At 40.0% G+C, this 18,853-nt stretch overlaps 1 protein-coding gene across 1 annotated transcript in view; it reads right to left on the bottom strand.

Moving 5' to 3' along the window:
* Window positions 1-18,853, bottom strand: part of NRXN3 (neurexin 3) — a 1,427,156-nt gene that overhangs the window by 1,358,211 nt on the left and 50,092 nt on the right. Inside the window, exon 3 of the mRNA XM_023528800.1 lies at window positions 15,279-15,308. Coding sequence (XP_023384568.1) covers window positions 15,279-15,308 — 30 coding nt within the window. The remainder of the gene's footprint in view (window positions 1-15,278; window positions 15,309-18,853) is intronic.

The following is an 18,853-nucleotide window of genomic DNA, read 5'->3' as shown; positions in this document are numbered from 1 at the left end:
CATTATTAAGAATATGCTATAATAATATTTATTATCCCCATTTTACAGAAAAGAAAGCTGAGGTTCAGTAAAATTAATTGAATTGATGGTACGTCATATAGAATCAGTTTAGGCTTTTAGGTCAGGCAAAACTAAGTTTATCTTGGTTCTGCCACAAGTTCTGTAACTCATTTTGTAACCTTGGACTTCTGTTTTCTTGGCTGTGAAAATGGGGAGAATGTCATGCAGTCATTCAGAGACTTCTTTAAAGTGATATAGGAAATAGGGTTTAAAAAAATCTTTGCTTTAGGTAGAGGAGGAATTGGTAGAGAAACTTAAGGAGCATTTCAGACTAACATAAACCGTTTCCAAGAAAGACGAGACTCTGGTCCTCATCTCCAAAACAAAGTGCCAAGCAAGGGCCCACAGAAGAGCCAGTAAACAGAGATGCAATGGCCCATCTCCAGGGAGAACAGTCCTGTCTCTGTCCACTAAATGGATGAAACAAAAATGCATGAAAAGCTTCCAGCTATTGGGTTAGCCAGAAAGAGCATAAAGAATGCAAGAGAGAGTGAGCCTGTGAATCCTCAAATGTATTTTTTTTCCTATTATTTTTGGAGAGGAGCCGAAAAAAACAGGAAGGTCTCTGGAAAGTTGACAAAAATCATTATTCTTCACAAATTACTTTAACCTTGCCTAGGCAGTGACCTTCATACTACCACTGGCTTAATGGCATTTATTCCAACAGTAGCTGATTTCACTATTACACAGAGATTCAGAGCACAAGATAAAACAACTAAATCACTCTTGTAAATATTTAATATCATTGCCTTTCTTTTTTCCTTTTAACAAATCACTATCAAAGCTGAGCACATAGTAGAAAACACATTTATTTATTCTACCCTGAAAAACAAGCTTAGTGCTCATGCATTTTATCTATCTAGTTCTCCAAATGTCTTTGACACTTGAGAACCCTTGTGATCCAAACAGTCTGAAGAAAGGCTATTTCCCAACAATTTAACAACTGATTTTATGTCCTGGTCAACATCCCCCAAAGTTGCCTTATGGAAGGACACTAAACTTAACCTATCAGACCCATGGGCAAGCCCTGATGGAGAAAATTTATTTTTAAATAAAACAAATGATGTTGGCTTAAAGGTAAATGCATTCTTACTTGAGAGAAAATAAATTTTCCTTTCTAGTTAAAAAATTGTAAATAAAATTACTGAACTATTCTTAAAGAAAGGAAGAAAACAATTAAGCAACAGTTTGAAAATCAGTCTCGAGTGATTTCCTCACAGGCATCCACTCTGTTATAAACTGTCAACATAGGACAGTAAAAAGGAAAAAAAAAAAAAGAGTGTTTTATAAAAGCTTTTTAAAGTCAATTGGTGTCACTATCTTACTTCAGCTAAGACAAAGCAGTCAACATGGGAAGTCCGTATGTGGTACAAAGCATTATAAAATCCTGAAAGTCAGAGCAACTAACTGACAACTTCAAAAGCTGGGGTTGGATCAGTTCTCAGGGCAGTCAGTTATTTAGCATGCTTGCACTCCGATATTTCTCGAAACTTTCTTACATGGCATTATTAATAATAATCTCAACCGCCTGTGGCTGATCTACAATGAATGCTAAGCTCGCAGTGAAAATGACTACGATAACTTGGTTGCATCTTTAGAGGCAACTTGGTGGGGGCGCGGTGGGGGCAGAAAACAGCATTGGGAGTCAGAGGTCTGGGTCCAACCCCGATATCGCTACAAATTATCAGCGTAGCGACAAACACAGTACTTATGCCTTCTCAGCATATGTTCTGTCCACAAAATTACAGTGGGATGAATTAAAGGAATTCTAAGTTCCCTTGGGCTCTGAAATTATATACTTCTAAGATTTGGGGAAGCAAATCAGCGTTTTTTAAAAAGTAACTCTTGGTTCAATAGTTTTGTTGCCTTCATGGCTCATATAGTTTCATCGACTACTATAAGGAAATCCCATAGCCCTTTGTGCACACCAAAGGAGCAAACACATCCATCAGAGACCTAAAGAACAAACAGATTTTATCAGGATTCTTTTTTTATCGTGCAAGGCTCTAAAGGAAGAGGCCAATTGCTCCCTTTTGCAATGGAGGTGCTCAAAGACTTTCTACTGAAAGTGTAATAGGACCACAGGGAGGCTTGGGGCTGCTGGTGTTACTGACCTCTGCTATGAGTTATGAGCTCAGTGATTCCTAGTGCCCATTCAACAAGTATTTACTGAGTCATTTCCTCTATGAGGCAGACACTGTTATAGGTACTGGTTATACCATGGTGAACGACACAGATACCACGCCTGATTTTGTGGAGTTTATATTCTCATGGACTACTAATTCCTTAATGTTGTACAGTACCGTTATAATTTGCACAGCATTTTCACCTGCATGATATCAATTATCACCCAGAACAAACCTACCAAATAGGCATTTTATGGGTAAAGACGTGGAAGGGCAAAAAAGATTGATTTATTTGTTCAAAGTTCCCAGACCTATGATGAGATTGATAAAATGTATTTATGATGATGATAACTAATGTTTATTTATATTAGATCCAAGCTCTAGCATAAGCTTTTTATATACATTGTCTCAGTGGTTATTCCCAGCAGCTCTGGAAAGTGGACAATATTACTGTTGCCATTTTACTTGTTGGGATGATGAGGCTTAACAAGCTTCCCTAGCTTGTGAGTGTCAGGCACTAACATTAGTACTTTAATTCACCACGTTTTCTTTCTCAGCACCCTGAACTATGTCTTCTGACATTTATCCCAATGCTCCTTTTATTCCACAGTGCTGACCCTGAGTTAAAATAATTCACACCTGGATATCTGTTTTTCCAGGCTCAAATGCCACATGGATCAATTAGTTTAGAACTGGGAACTTCACATAACAATTTTGGCCAAGGCATTTGTAAATGCCCATTATTGGTCACTTGGGAAGATGAGGGAGAGAGTATGGCTGGCTCAGCAAGCTACATCTCCATGACCAGATTAATAGCCGCAGGCAAATGGTCTACTGCAGATGGATCAATGGCAGCCACTTCATACTGAAGGAACAGCACATAAATAGGGCAAAGTCCTCAGGCTTGCAAAGAGAGAGGCCACAAAATCCTTAGCTGAGCCAATGATTTCTATACAAAGCACAAGTAATTCTTACCACGAAGAATTTATTTCACCTACATGTTCACTTGTCTGGAAAAAAAGCCATTGATCTCCAAAACTCTCAGTGATGGAATGAATGACCTTAGATATACAGTGGAGAAATAATCACAATGATTGTTGACTTGCTCCAAATTTCAAAGTAAGTAAGACTCAAAGTTCCCAGTACTTTTCTCATCTTATGCTGAGATCAGCTCTTCCTGGCCATTTTCGGAAGCGTTGTTTACTCACACTATATGGATATCCACTTAAGCACTGAGGTAATACAAACTGGAAGTGTCTTAACAAGACTAGTGTCTTTTAAACTGCAGTTGTGTTAACATCTGTGTTATGCATTTTACCAGGAAGCAGTAATTTCCCTATTGAATCTAACCCATCCAAAAAAACTATTCCCAATCAAAACAGAAAATGTAATTTAAAAGATTCTTGAGTGAAGCCAATCCAAATGCCTCTTTCAAATTCTAGAGACATTATGACTTGTAATATCGACTTGGAAAAGACTTTAGGATTATCTCGTCCAAAGTTTTTCAACTGAACACTAGTTTTAATTCTAGCTATTTCATCCAAGATGTAAATTACAAAAAAAAAAGATTTTACATCAAATAAATTTGGGTAACTCTGAAAACTACATTTTTTTTTTCTTAGAGACTCATAATTTGTCTTGTCATAACAAAGGCTCTGAAAAGTCTCACGGTCAAAAACAATATTTATTTTGTTTTAAAACCTGTGTTGAGAACTTATTTTTCCCAGTACTTTTTTTTCTTGAAACATTATTAACATTTCTCAAAATTCTTTCAGAAGATGACAATCTGGCTGAACATGCTATATAATATCAGATTCTGAAAGATGACAAAACTTCTCTAAATTTACACATATTTTTCCTTGGGGCTATTTTGAAACCAGATGATACATTAGTTTTAAAGAAAGATAACATTTAAAACGTCTCCAGTTCCTCTAGACTTAAACAATAAGCAAATGGTTAGTATTTGAGTTCCACAGTCCTCCCATCAACTGCATAACACACAAGTCACTGTAGATATGATATTGGACTACAAAACTCACATTATCAAGTTCATGTTCAGAGATATCACCAATAATTGGAGAGTGTGTTTTTTCAATGCGTATTTTAGGTCATGTAACAACTCTTAACAGCAGTATTAAGGAGCAACTAATCACAGTAACATGCTAAATTCAATTTACATATTTCAAGAAAATAGGTTGAGAAATTTTCCTACCTTTGCTGTTTGACACACATTTTGTTTTCAGAGAAGTGTAGCACACACATGCACACACACACTAGTATTTGAGGTTTGTGATTTATTTTTGGATAGTATTGAGCCAAAGTACTGACTCTCATTTCAATAATGGATCTGCAGGCATTTGCAAGGCACAGTCATTAGCTTATCTTAAAGTAAATATTTTGATTGTCAGACAGCTCATCGCAAACAAGGTTCTTTTCCAAACACTCACTCCTGATGCATCCAAGCCCACTTGCACGTCACTCATTTAATAATCTGTGTCTGTGCTAAAATATAAAACCATCCTAAGGAAGTCAAAGTACAGAAAAAAGAATGTTTTGCAGCCTTTCACTTAAAAAAGGCTCCAGAACATGTGGGACCCGATTCTCTTTCAGTACTCTGGTCCTCACCATGCTACATTACCATAAAGCCTAGGAAATGAGCCATTACACACCATCATCCCTCCTAACCGCCATCACAGAAAATCACACACTCACAAAGCAGCATTAATTGTCAGAATTAGCAACCATTTCAAAGGCAGCTGTTCTTTCACTCTTCAATAGGCTCCAAATTTTAGATCTTCTCCCTCTATTGATCTATTGCCTTTACACACACACACACACACACACACACACACACACTGGATCCTGAGCCAAACAATTTTTTTAAATTTTCTATATTCAAAGAATCCAAGAAAATATTGTTTATTAAGTGACATTTTCCACCCAATACTTGCCATCATTGTTACAATCAGCTGGAAAACTTCCAGCCTACATAGCAGCGCTTGTCACAGCTCTAGGAAAAAAGGCTCTGTTTTTTTGTGTGTGGCCTGAGAGAAAAAAGAGCAGTATCTCTTTAAGAGTCAACAGTAAATTAACTTGCCCAAAAGAGTGAAATAATTAGCAGTTAGTAGCTTATTAAAAGGATGGCAAAGGCCAAGCTGCCATCTGGGATCTCCGGTTCCTTGTGATTGTTATTATGTCAAGACGGGGAAGTCGCATTAGCTTTCATGTACTGTGTCTGCCCTTACTTTACATGGAAATTTTAATGAAAGATGCGGCACTTTTAAAATCAGACGTCCATCAAAAAGTATTATTAGTCTGGTTTTTTACAAAGCATATGGTCTTTTCTACCTCTTCGGTTCTACTCGCCACTAAATGCCTCAGGAAAAAGGGAAAAACCCAACGATATCAATTAGATGTTCTCGGTACGGAGGGAAACCTGAGCATCATCAAAAAGAGGGCAAAGCTACACCTCACCCAAGGGCAACATTTTTGTCTCTATTTACATACAGTGAAAAACGGAATGCTTCCTTCTCGCACAAAGTTAATCCTACTTAATGAAAATTAAAGCAATCCGGAGCCTGCCTGCTGATTACATGGATACACACAGTTTTGGAGGGAGAGGGCAGAATAAATGTATTTATTAAAAACAAATGGCAGAAAGTGGCACGACAGCACCATATAAAGCGATGGTTACACTTTATATCTCAATCTGGATAGTATTTACATGAGTGTCTATAGATTAAAAAATATTTAAACTATACTCCTCAGAGTGTGGATTTTTTATACTTTGCATGATGTGTACTATCCCTCAATAAAGGTAAACAAATAAATAAATGGACAAATAAATGAAAATTTCCCTGTGTTCACACACAAAGCATATTCTCTTTACTGATGCTGAGAATTTAAAGACCAGGTAATTTGACTAACCGAATTATTACCTGACAGTTTCCTTTAAAATAAATAAAATTAATTTTGAAACTGCATACATACTAATAAGTTGAAAACAGAATTTACCTAAGACTTCGAGAGGTGGTTGTTACCTTTGAAAGCCATTTTTCAAACTCCTATGGACTCTTAGCCAGGTGTTAGAGGCCCGGTCACATATTTGTTTGGTCAGCCCTGTGTCCTAAACACCTAGCACTTGGCCAGACATAACAGGGGCTCTCTGTCAATAACTGTTGAATGCTGAATAAACATTGCTTTCAAATGTTAAAGCTGACAATCTGCTAAATTCAGATGCATATCATCCTGGAATGTGTTATTTTCAGTATACTACAGATGGAAGCCACATGTGAGAACATACTCGACCAGTATAAACCTATTAATAAGTATGTGGAGAAATTGTACTTATATCCAGATACACAATACACTGCCCCACACGCCTGAGAAACACTCCATGGTGTATACCAGCCTAAGCACATAAGGAAGTGTACTTTACTTGTTCTGTTATTTATTCATCATGCTGCTGTTTTGAATTCTTTATAAATTAGATGTGTCATAAAGATAAAAGAATTTCATTTAAAACATCCTTTACTTGTAGGTGCTATCAAAGTCAAGTTTATATGTATATGCATAGAATCTACAGTTGAAAATTACATATCCTGTAAAATTAGCCAACTCAGCTTGATAAGCAAAAGTCTATCCAAGTAGATCACTATTTACCTTCGAGGAGAAAGTGTTTTACTATACATACACACACTCACACAAAGAGAGCGAGACATAAAATCTGTGTATAATCAATAAATCCAAATTGATAATTGAGAAGGAAATAAATATGGTGCTTAGAAATCTGAGAAATATTTCCTTTATGTATTATCAATTAGAATTTAATTGAATCATCCCATTGATCCATAGATCCATAGCACATTTTACTAATAAATCTACTGTTCACATTTACGCATTTTTTAAAATGCTCCAAGAAACGATTGTTCTAAAAAAATGTCTTTGGTGTCCAATAAAAATTTCTAAACGAGGAAAAAAAAAAAAATCCCCATATTTTTAAAGCACCATTTTGAAGACATCACTGTCGAAAACACAAAGTTGTTAAAATCCGGCAATTATACTTTTTATGTTTAAAATAAATCTATTTTCCTCCCGCAGACTTTCAAAACATTAGAAGGAAAAAAAAAAAACATGGAAAACAGACTTCTTTAAAAAACAAAGTGATTTTATTCATTGTCAAGAGGACAAATCAGTGGTAGATGAGAAACAGATGAGACAAGAGATGGAAATGTAATATTGCCCCTATTTTATTATAATTAGATATTTATAGAGCACAGATGAGTTTATTTTCATAATTAGTAGCTGGCATTGCATTTACTCATTTGCATGAACAGTTGGCTATCAAAGCAGTAACTTATTTGCAGGGCTCTTGAGTCCTAGCAGGGCCAAGAGGGGGCTCAACTCCTCAAATCAGTTTTCTTAATGTTATTACCAGCAAAATAGAATCTACATGAAATCATGTTCAAATTTATGTAGCTTGATTATCTCTTTCCAGTTTGGCCAATGTTGATTGATTCAGCATTGGAAAGCCAATGGTCAAATCTACACGAGAATAACTACGTATAAATAAACTAGAAGGGGTTTCTAAATTCTGAAGAATTAGGGTCAACACTAACTAGCCCAGTAAATAAAGAGTTCTGTATAGTTAAAGGAAAAAAAAAATTAAATGTTCTCAGCCATCCTCACTATTTAAAAATCATGCCAGTTCTTGGCAGTTGTTGAAGCTATCAGTTACCTCTCTCCCCAGTCATTCTCAACATTGTCTTACCCTCCCCTGAGCAAGCCCACCCCACTCTACAAAACCAACTTCATCTAACACATAAATCGGACTCCCTGAATTAGTGCCAAAGGTAGAACAGATTCCGGGTGCCCTGACCACTGCTACGGGCAAAGAGAAAATTAAGCATGCTGCCGATGACTACCTCGACTATTGACAACCAACGAGAACTGGAGGAATATATTTTACTCCTCCTTTCTCCTTGTGCCCAAAGTCAAAAACCTGTGGGTCGTGAGTCAAATCACACACGTGTGTGTGCGTGCATGTGTGTGTGTGTGTGTTTATTCATGCATACAGAGACAGAAAGATGCCATGAGCCAACATTTTTATAAAATCCACTTCTGACTTATCTTGAGGACCTGGTGGCATTGGGCATGCATTCTTGCATGGCAGCAATCAGCTGGAGCAGAGTACAGGCTGCTGCCCTTGGAAAGATTTCTGCTCTCTAGTTTGTCACAGTCTCCACCACTCTCTATTGTATTACACTAGGTTTTTCTTACCATGAGATCTGCTTCTTGATGATACCTACCAGGCCTCTGTAGGCATTTGATTCTGTAACACCTACTCCAAGTTCGGTTTCAAGGGAAAGCATTTGGTAACCTAACTCCAAATGCGCAATCCTCAAATTAACAAGAAAAGGGGGATGGAGGCCAAAACACTTAAACACGGCTGTCAGAATCAGGTCAAAAAAGCTGACCAATTCCTTGTTGGCTGCTGAATAACTCCTTTGGTCAGACACTTCTAGATAAAGTCTCATTTGTTTTTGGATCGATGCAACCCGATGGTCTCCTGAATCTGGTAGTTATTATTATAGCCTAAACATCCTGTTCGGTTTTGTAGATTTAACGTCACAATCATTTCCACTACAAGTTTACTGCTTCATCACTAGACTTCAAAGAATGACAAAATCTGAGGCACTATTTCTTTGACAAGCTCGTAACAGTAAATCCAAAGACCTTTCCCACTTTTATTTTGGTATAATCTACGACCATTTCCCTCTGTCACATGCACACACAGGGTCAAGAGAAGGCCTGGATGAGGAGGGAACTGCAGACAGAACATCTAGGCTTACTCCATGACCCACTGCAGCTCCTTTGCTCAGCTGTTTGGGGTAATAAGGGCAGTGATAAGGGGCAGAAGTTGGTGTACAACTCTGTACAAAGTACTGAGCTAAGTGCGGTGCGGGTGACAGAGATGGCCAAAACACGGCCTCTGCTCCTTAAGGAGGGGTGGGGTGTGACTGAAACACATGAGTAAATCTAATTCGAGACAGCTTGGCATAGGTACCTTACACGGAAGCACAAAGTCTGGGAGACTTAGGAGTCCTGGGCCTTAAAAGAGAGTTAGCAGAAGGAGGGTATTCCAAGGACATTCAAGAAAGAGGGTGGAGCTTGAGCAACAGACAGAAGGCGGGAAACCATAATGTGAATTCAGGCAGAGCGAGCTGACTTTAGGAGACAGGGTCTCTGGCAGAGGTGACCGTGTTACGTGGGCCACGGTGTTGTAGAAAATAAAGCGGGGAAGGCACGTTAACAACCATACAATGAGAATCCATCAAAAGCTTTTGAACAGATGAGCTACATGATCCGATTTAATTTTAATTTTGCTTTATTTTCACTTTTAGGAAGATGACTGACAGCAGGATAAGAAGGATTAGAGATTTTGAGTCCCTTCCACATGCGACCCACTATGCTAGATACATCTGGACATTAACAAATAAATATGTTTGTCTTCTTGCCATCTAGCAGAGGGGAATGGCCCAATTCCTGAATAACTTTAATATAAAATACATGGAGGGAGAGCCCATCTCTGAATGGAGCATTCAAGAACAGCATCAAGAAGGAAATGAAATCGATGTGTGATTGCATTGGTCGGGCAAAAAAAAAGGGAGGAGGGGTTGTTATAGGAGAGGCAAAGTAAGTAAAGCTAGAGACAAAGAAAGGTCCAGTAAGGTTATGTGGTGTCCTCTTTGACAGCGATTTTGCATCTAAGATTAACAAGAGAGAAGGTTAAAGGTGCACAGCACCATATTAAGGACAGCCTTGAAAGCGAGATAGCTAATCCTGCACTCCATTTGGTGGACAGAAGAGCTTAAACAGTTCTCGGTTACTGGACAGACTGGAAGAAATAGAAGCAGGAGACTAATGAGGCCAGGGCAACTATCTAATAAGGGCTAACTGGGAACTGAACTAGAGTGTTGACAGTAGAGATGCAAGAGACCTTCAGGAGGAGAATCTCGACATCTCTCTCAACCAATCACCAGGAAATAGCCAAGTTCAGGAAGGAGAAGGGATAGAAGGCAATTTCTGGGTTTTATTCCAGGGGATAAGGAAGATGGGGGCACCACTGACAAAAAATAAGGGAGCTGGTTTGTGGTCAGACGGTGAGGAGGCTGACTTTAGACATACTGAGGTGACAGTATGGGTGGGGATATTTATGTGGACGTGTGTTACCGAGAGTGCAAAGTGGCATGTTGGAACCTGAGACAGGTCAGTGCCAGGGAGATAGCTGAGAGGTGTATACAGGGAGGTCATCTTCGGATCCAAGAGAGGCAGTGTAGAGTTGTGGTTAGGGGCTCAGGTTCTGGGTTTCATTTCCACTTAGTAGCCATCGGACTTCAGCTATTACACTCTCTCAGCCGTGTTCCACTTATTTGTAAAGCAAGGCTAACCCATCACCTACCCCATAAAACAGTTATGAGGATTCGGTGTGATAAGGCACAGAAAACACATGGCCCAATGAATGGCACACAGGAAACACTCAATCAGTGTTAGCAGCAGCAGCTAGAGAATGAGGATACACGTGTACAAAACCTAAAAAACACTAAAAACGTTTATCTTATGGGATGTTTTAGGTGATTAGGGAAAGGAGAGAGATGGGGTGAGTGGGGAAAGAAGGAAGGGAGACCGACTCTAATGTATTCTCATAGAAGCCGGTGGGAGGAGGGACAGGTTACACGGTGCCACATGCTTCAGAAAGGTCGAGTCCTGGCAAAGATTGGTGGCTTTGCCTATAAAAGATCGCTGGCAGCCTCTGGTTGAGTAGAGTAAGTAGCAAAGTGGAGGTTACCGCCAGATGGACCCTTTCAGTTATTATTCTTCTTCCTCATCCTCCTTTTCCATCTCATTTCAAAAGATACCAAACCCAAAGAAGTGTGAGGGTTCTCATGACAGATTTCTAAGAATGAACCCATTTGCAATAAGCATAAAAGTTATAGGCAGTCGACCAACCCCAAAGCGTAAGTACAAGGCTGCTTCCAAGGTAACCACATGTAACATTTTTAAAATCCAGAAAAGCATGAAACTCCAATGAGAGATGGCCAGTTCACTAGTCATCAAATCGGTGTTTTCAATAACTTTTCATCCCTCCCCGCCCCGCCCCCACCTCTCTTCAACCTCCTCATGCCAGAATTCACATTTCGTACTTCTGTTATTAGCCGATCTTGGCAGGAAGCAACAGCACATAGCTTCAAAAGACAGGGGCCGGAGAGTTAGGGAGGAAGAAGAGAGAACCGAATGCAGATACATATTTATAACTTATCAATTAACCTCTCCCTTCACTCCTGAACAGCTAATCCAATTTGAGCTGGTGAGCCAGGTTGTCCGGGCTCAGGTCGCTGACAGCTTTGATTAGGAATGGATGAGTGAGCTGTGCTACCCCAAGGTGCGAAGCGCTGAGCGGCATGTCGGGGCACTGGAGCGAACCCACCTGCTCGGCACCGCCCCCCTCCCAGCCTACTGGGCAAAGGTTGGCTTTGTAAGTTAAATCCAGTGTTCTGTCTTTCTCCACTTTCTCCTTGCGATGTGATGCACTGTATTTCTCATGTTATTCCACACCCCCGGCCCCACCATTCTCAGCTCGTCACCCCCAGTCAGAATATTTCCACTCACAGAAATACAGGCAAAAAAATAAATATTCCTCAAATTTTGCATTAAATAAAATATCAAGCAATTCACCAATCCTCTTCCCTTTTTTTATCTATCATCCTTCCCTCATTGATATGATCCCCAAATTCAGTTATTCCCAAGTAATAGAAACAATGGTACGTCATTGCACATCTCCCCTGTTCCCTCAGTACATTGATGGGGAGAGTTTCTTAGAATATCCTGCATTAAGTAAAATACATCTCCCCTTCGCTGCATAACCACTTTCAGAGTCCCCCATTCCTGCTAAGAAAAGCACGCCATAATGGATAAGCCTCATCCTGGATTTAGTGGGAGGTGGACCAACTCGGAACCACCCCCAACCACAGAACATGAAGGGCACTGAAGGAAAACGACAGCATTGGCTTTTTATTTATCTTTTTAGATGTTATTAAAAGCACTAAGTTATTATCTGGACTGTATTCATCAGAATCAACAGTTCCCCTTAGATACATGAATATTTCAGAAGGCAGATTGATATTTATAATGATAAAAATAAAATTATCTATACCTTTACTTCTACCTACAGAAATGAAGTGGAAGGTCCAGTTAAGTAGAGGAAGCATGGTGTCCACCATGGAGGCGGCGAAAGAGAGAGAGAGAGAGAAAGAGCAAGGAAAGTAAAACATCAGCACACTGCAGACGCATGAAGAAATGTCACACACACTAAAACCCACAATAGTAGCAGCAAAAGCACTACAATATCTTGAGAAGGCAGCACAAAACAAACTGCACGATGTGAAGCTTAAACAAGCCCTAAACCGTGGGACCAGCAAGGCTGCTTCCATCGGCTTCACGTTTAAGCTTTCTCCCGTTAGTTTCTTCTCTCCCATCCTTAGAAACAAGACCAAGTCTGCATGCAAAAGCACCGCACAGCCCCATGTATGTGAAATTGCATGCACTTAAACAATCTAAAATTGGTTAGGGAAAGTCAGAGAAGCTAAGCTTTCCTTTATTTTCCCAACATTTATATGAGTCATGAGGAGCAATAGTGAATAACATAATGAATATAGGTGGTTTGCACACGACACATGTAAGTATTTCCACACATGTTTATGTACATCGGAAACAAACTCTGGAGATTGGGTGGAAACCAGACAGAAATCTCTTCCACGTTGAAGAAATAAGGAGAAGGAAAAGACTATTGGTAGGAAGTAGAGCTGCTTTTTCAGGTAATCATCACAAGGGCGAGAACAGAGGAGGAGCTGGGAAATGGGAAAAAATGAGGAGGACAGATATAGATAAAGGACCTTAAAAACAAATTAAAATGCAAGTTGCAATTTAAAATCTTAGTGGTACTGACAACCCAGAGAATTCTGCATCCTTTCTTAAAAACCTCTCTCAAGAGGAATTCACAATATTCATGTCTGTCACTGTTTTATTGCCTGAAGAATCTTCTTTCTAGAAGATCCCCCAGAGTATGTGTATTTGGGTGTGCCTGAGTTCTCTGTTCATGCACACATCAATCTGGGTGCCCAAGAGAAGTAGCGGGCAGAAGAGTGGGTAAGGTATACAATAGGAGTTCTCCACATGCTTTTCATAGATCATTGGGACTTAGCCCTCCAAAATACCTGTGCTGCATCAGTGGGTCTAAAACAAACCTAATTAAAGTTAAAGAAGTCCCCACCGGCCTATCTCACCTGCCTGGACTTATGACACCAGCCATTTGATGAATCAGACCTCCAAGCCTCTATAAAAGCCGGAAGGACTCTCAAAGGGCAGCCGGGAGCATAGGTGAGAGCATGTTGCAGAGCGTCTTCTCATCGGGACTCTGAGGGTCTGCTTTTTCTAGTGCAACTTGTTATCCAAGTTGGGCCACTAAATTCCAGCAATTCATAGAGCTTGGGACTTTGTAGAGTTGTGCTTAACTCTCTCAAACTACTTGGACACTAGGTCGACATGAGTGTGTCCTCTACTCATACCCACTTCATAGTTACCTGCCATTGGCAGATAACTACACCTTGTGGGCAGGTAACTTCGCCTACAAATGGAATAGAGGGGTTTCGCCCCCAGCCTCTTCCTCCATCTAACACTGGAAATCTCACCTGACCTCCTCACTCCAGCTCTGTTCTTTGATGTCTGCTCTATACCAGGCTGTGCTTTTATCGAAATGTCTGGAGTTCAAATTGTGCATCTTGGCTCAGGTCTGGAGGATCAAATTCTATTGGAAAAGTGTGCTTCCTCCTTACCCTGCCTTATCAAGTCAGGATGCCCTCAACTGCCCACCTGCGCAGCTACCTGAACACTATAAACAAATTTCTCTTGGCCCAGGTGGTTCCTAAATCTGATCATATCGCCCTCTGTGGCAACACCGCCTGATGATCCAATGTAAGGGAGTTGGGGAGGGACGGGGACCCTTCAGTGCTGCCCCGCCCTCCTCAAAAGTGCAAGAAAAACAGGAGAATGAGGAAATAGCTGTCCTTCCCCTTTTCTTTGGTCCTCCAAAAGAGGCTCTGAGTCCCATGTGTATTTGGAAAAGATAAGAGAAATAAAAGTATAGTCTTTTGATGTCAGGGCAAGGCAGGTAGACCAATCTTGCAATCATCCCAAGGCTCAGAAGGAACACAATAGTAGCAATTGAACAGTGAAGGAAAAGACAATTTTAAGTAGGCTTAGTTCTCAAATCTTGATTTAGGTTGATAATGTGGAAAATTTTTATTTAGGAGGAAAAGGCTTCATTCACAGCCCACCCTGTGCTTAGCTGAGCTGAATTTCTTGCACAGTTCATTCCCTGCATATTTGAATATTTTAGGTTGCAGATGCTGAATTTACAGATCTTTATATGCAGTTTTCTTCAGGGTGTATAATGAGTTAGAATCCTGCCATGAGGATATTAGCATGTTCTCTTGGTGGTTTTGCTTTTATACAAAACTGAACACAGTCAACCCCCAAGGGCTTCCTTTCACTATGAGGGGCTGAAAGTCATTACAATGGGCAGTGGGATGGAGGGGAAGGCAAAAAAGCAAACCTTTACTCAGAGTGAAATTCAGGGAGAAGCCCAGCTCCTCTCCCCCAACCCTGGGCCCCAGCATGGGGTGTGGGGAGAAGCAGGAGGAAGTTAACCGCTCTGTTGCTCTGAAATTAGCTGCATTCACCCCCATTATCGATGCCGTCATGCCTTGTTTCATGCTTCCCTCTTGGAGGCAGCCCGGCAGGGCCAGGCCCTATGACAAATGGCAGTGCAGCATGGAGAAGCCGAGGGACTGATGGGGCCGGGAAACCACGATGCACTGGGGAAGGTGCCCCCCACCACAGGGTGGCCTCACTGCCACAACAGGAAGGACAGGCAGCAAATGGCCTGCCAGCGTCAATGAGGCTCTGAGCCACCAGCCAGAGGCACGAAGGCAAGCAATTCTGGTAGCCGCAGCCCCACAAGCAAAAAGCACCTACCTTGTTCACTCATCATGAGGTGGGAGAGGCCTTGAGGAAAGGAAAGAAGGGAAAGGGGGAGTGGGGGGAAGGAAGGAAAAAGAGAGAAGACAAAGTTAAAATTCTGAATGCAGTACAATCTTCTCTTAATTCTTGTGTAAAAGGAGGAGTGACAGGGACACACACGTACTCAGGAGCACACGATGAGCACGGGAAGGCCCGACTCTCTGGTCTATACAGACTTTTGTTTGCTGAACTGCTCTGGGCTTGTCACAAGAACTTTCCTTTCACCACTGTTCTATGGCATAGGTAGGATTCGAGATAAATCTATTAAAGATTAGGTCCCTTGGGAAAGAGACTCAAGAGGCCAAGCAAAGTAGGTTTCTTTCTTTTTAAAAAAATATGCTTTTAATAGTAATACATGCTCACTGTGGCAATTTTGGAAAATTCAGAAAAGAAAAAAAATTAGTTATAACCTCATCTTCCAGAGATTACCATTCAACATTTTTCCCCCTTTTAGATACAGTATTCTTTTCTACAAAAACAGAATGGTACTGAACACATCAGATGAGTTCTTGCTTGCCAGAGTTGTAGAGATGACCTGAAATGATTTCCCCTAACGCCCTCATCTCAGCCCAGTGACAACCATACCCCTTCCCTCCACTGCTTCTCCACCACCATCTTTCTTTAGAACGTCTGCTGTCCTTAATCAGAGAGGCCTAGCCCAGCACTGAATGGGTTAAAGAAGGGGTGTGTGTGTGTGTGTGTGTGTGTGTGTGTGTGTGTATACGTGTGTGCGTGTATACGTGTATACACGTGTGTGTGTATACGTGTGTATACACACACACACACACACACACACCATGTACGCACACGCACCACAGTTCTAATAAACAAACAGTACAGCACAACCTCTGGCTGTGTCCTTATGGAAGTCAAACAAGGTGATTAAGAGCTCATTACTTCAAGGGAAGCATAAGCCCTGATAAATCTATTAAAAGAAAAGATTTCCGACCAGTAACCAACTGCACCAGTTATTTGCTCTTCCATTGCTTTTATTATTACGGGAGATGTTTCACAAAATCCAGATCACGCCAGAGAACCTTTACCCGGAGTGAAATTTAGGGATATAGGGGATTAATAAAGGAGAAAAATCTCTAAAGTATGGAAATCTCTAAATGTTTTTGGAGATTACCAGAGATTTAGAAAAGTAATCAGAGGCAAAATATAGGTCAAGCAACTGACTTTTAAAAAACCAATGATATATTAAATACACAGATACATGTGCCATAAATGTCATGAAGTTTATGTTTTAAACAAATTTTCATTAAACTATAATCATATTTTAGATGCACGTTTCTGGCATTTATTTCTCAAGGCCTAGGATTAATACTCATGTAGGCATGAAATCATGCCAAAGCAAGTCATTCTCAGATCCACTTTGTTAAAAAAAAATAATTTTTGGTCTTTTTGTAGGAGGGGATAGGAGGGAGAGAGAGAGAGAACAATGGGCCACAGATTTGGCTAAGAGAAACTTCAGCAGAAGTAACTGTTTCAAAAAACCCTAATATTTCTGGGCCAGGTCATAGCATTTAGCATCCGGATCAAGAGCATTAAGGAGACAGGCCTGGGATAAGCAGGTAGAGGATGTGGAAGCATAAATAAGAACAGAATAGGTACGTAGATTCACTAGGTGACTATTCACAGGAGGGTTGTAAATGTTAAGAAATGAGAATAAGGAAGGTCCCAGAAGACATTTAAGATTAAAATAGGTTAAAAATGAAAGGATAATAATACTGTATATTAAACCTGAAAGTTGCTAAGAGAGTCGGTCTTAAATGTTCTTCACCACAGAAAAGCAATGGTAATTATGGGATGGGAGGGAGATGTTAGCTGATGCTATCTACGGTAGTAATCATTTAGCAATATATAAATGTATGAAATCAACGCACTGTGCACCTTAAACTTACACAGTTATATGAATTACATCTCAATAAAGCTGGGGGCTACGAATTTTTTTTAATTTAAAAGTGAAAGGATATAAAGATGTTTGACAGCTCGGAGGAGTGAGTAGAAGAGAAGTGGATTAGTCTTTATCTGACCCAAATAAATATTTTCAGACTTTACCAAATGAAGAGTAAGCAGGACACCTGGTCGTCAGAGGGTATTCAAAGCCCTGAAGAAGCCTCCCTATTCTTGGACCCCATTTATGTGCTACATAGGTTCTTTAAAGCAGTATTTCCCAAAATGGATTTCACTGACCACCTACATCAACCGCCTGGGGATGTTTATTAACAGTGAAGTTCCTGGGCTTCACCTCGGACCTAATGAATTACAGTCTTGGGAAGGAGCTGGAGGAAAGATCTGAATTTTAAATAAGTTGCCCAAGTGAGTTTCATGCTCACTAGAATTTGAAAACTACCCCTTTAGGGTGGCATATAAATCAAATTTTGGCAAATTAAATTGTATGATAAATGCAGTAAGGGGTATTGGATATTTAATGGAACCCTGCAGTGGATCCTTTTGTAAAAGGAAGAATCCTTTCAAAATGCAAATAACTCAACACCTGTGTCTTTAAAATGCAAATATGTACTTACCAGGTTTTATTAAGCTACATATGTTGTTGCACTATTGCAACTCAAATAAAGTGTTTATATTCTTCAATGTATAAAAACCTTAAATAGAAATATTAGGCCAGGAATACAGATCTGGGATCCTGATATCAAAACTTTGGTTTTGCAGGCAATAAAGCAAAATGTACATGAACAAGTATAACAGGAAACCACATGAGGGACAAGAGAAACTATGTAACCATAATGTGGTTTGAGTTTTGTTTTGCTTTTTGAGAAGGGATTTTTTATTCCACTTTCAAGAGCTTTTACATCGGGATTTTATCTTGTACAAACATATCCTCATAGCTTGCAGAGAGTTAAGAACGGGAAACCAAGAATCCCTAAGTGTCCAGGTCTATTCTGAAATTCTGTCTCTCCCTCCTTCCACCCCCAAAACACTCCTACTTGCTACTAAAAATCTTAGCATTCCCCACTCCAAAGTGAATGCAAGAACCAACAATCAATCAACCAAAAGATTCAAGTAACTGCTATCTGCAGACTGGATAAGGTAATGGGGATACATGCTCATATGGTACATGGTCACTGATCTCTAGGACTTTAGAGTTCAGTTGGGAAGGTGTGTGTGTTTCTATTTACACAATACATGTATGATATTGCCTGACGGTGAAGTTTAAGAGTTAAGATCAAGGACTTCAGAGCCAGATTTGAATCCTACCTTTGTTATTTTCTAGCTTTTGACCCCAGGCAAGTTGCTAAACATCCCTGTGCCCTGATTTCCCTAGCTGTAAAATTTAGATAATAAAAATGCCAAATTCATAAATTGTTTTGAGGGTTAAATAAATAAATAAATGTAAAGCTGTGCCTGCACATGGTAAGGTTTATATAGGGGCTATTGTTTATTTTGATTTTGATATAAAAATATACTGATGTGTGAGGCCACACCTAGCGTAGCACCTTGTCACACAGTAGGTGCTCAGTATGTGTTTGGTGACTGAATGAGGAATGAAAGAATGTTTAAACTGC

The sequence above is a fragment of the Pteropus vampyrus genome, unplaced genomic scaffold (genome assembly GCF_000151845.1).
Source record: "Pteropus vampyrus isolate Shadow unplaced genomic scaffold, Pvam_2.0 Scaffold32, whole genome shotgun sequence".
Taxonomy (NCBI): domain Eukaryota; kingdom Metazoa; phylum Chordata; class Mammalia; order Chiroptera; family Pteropodidae; genus Pteropus; species Pteropus vampyrus.
Note: the sequence above shows the minus strand (reverse complement) of the source record. Positions and strands in the feature narration are given on the sequence as shown.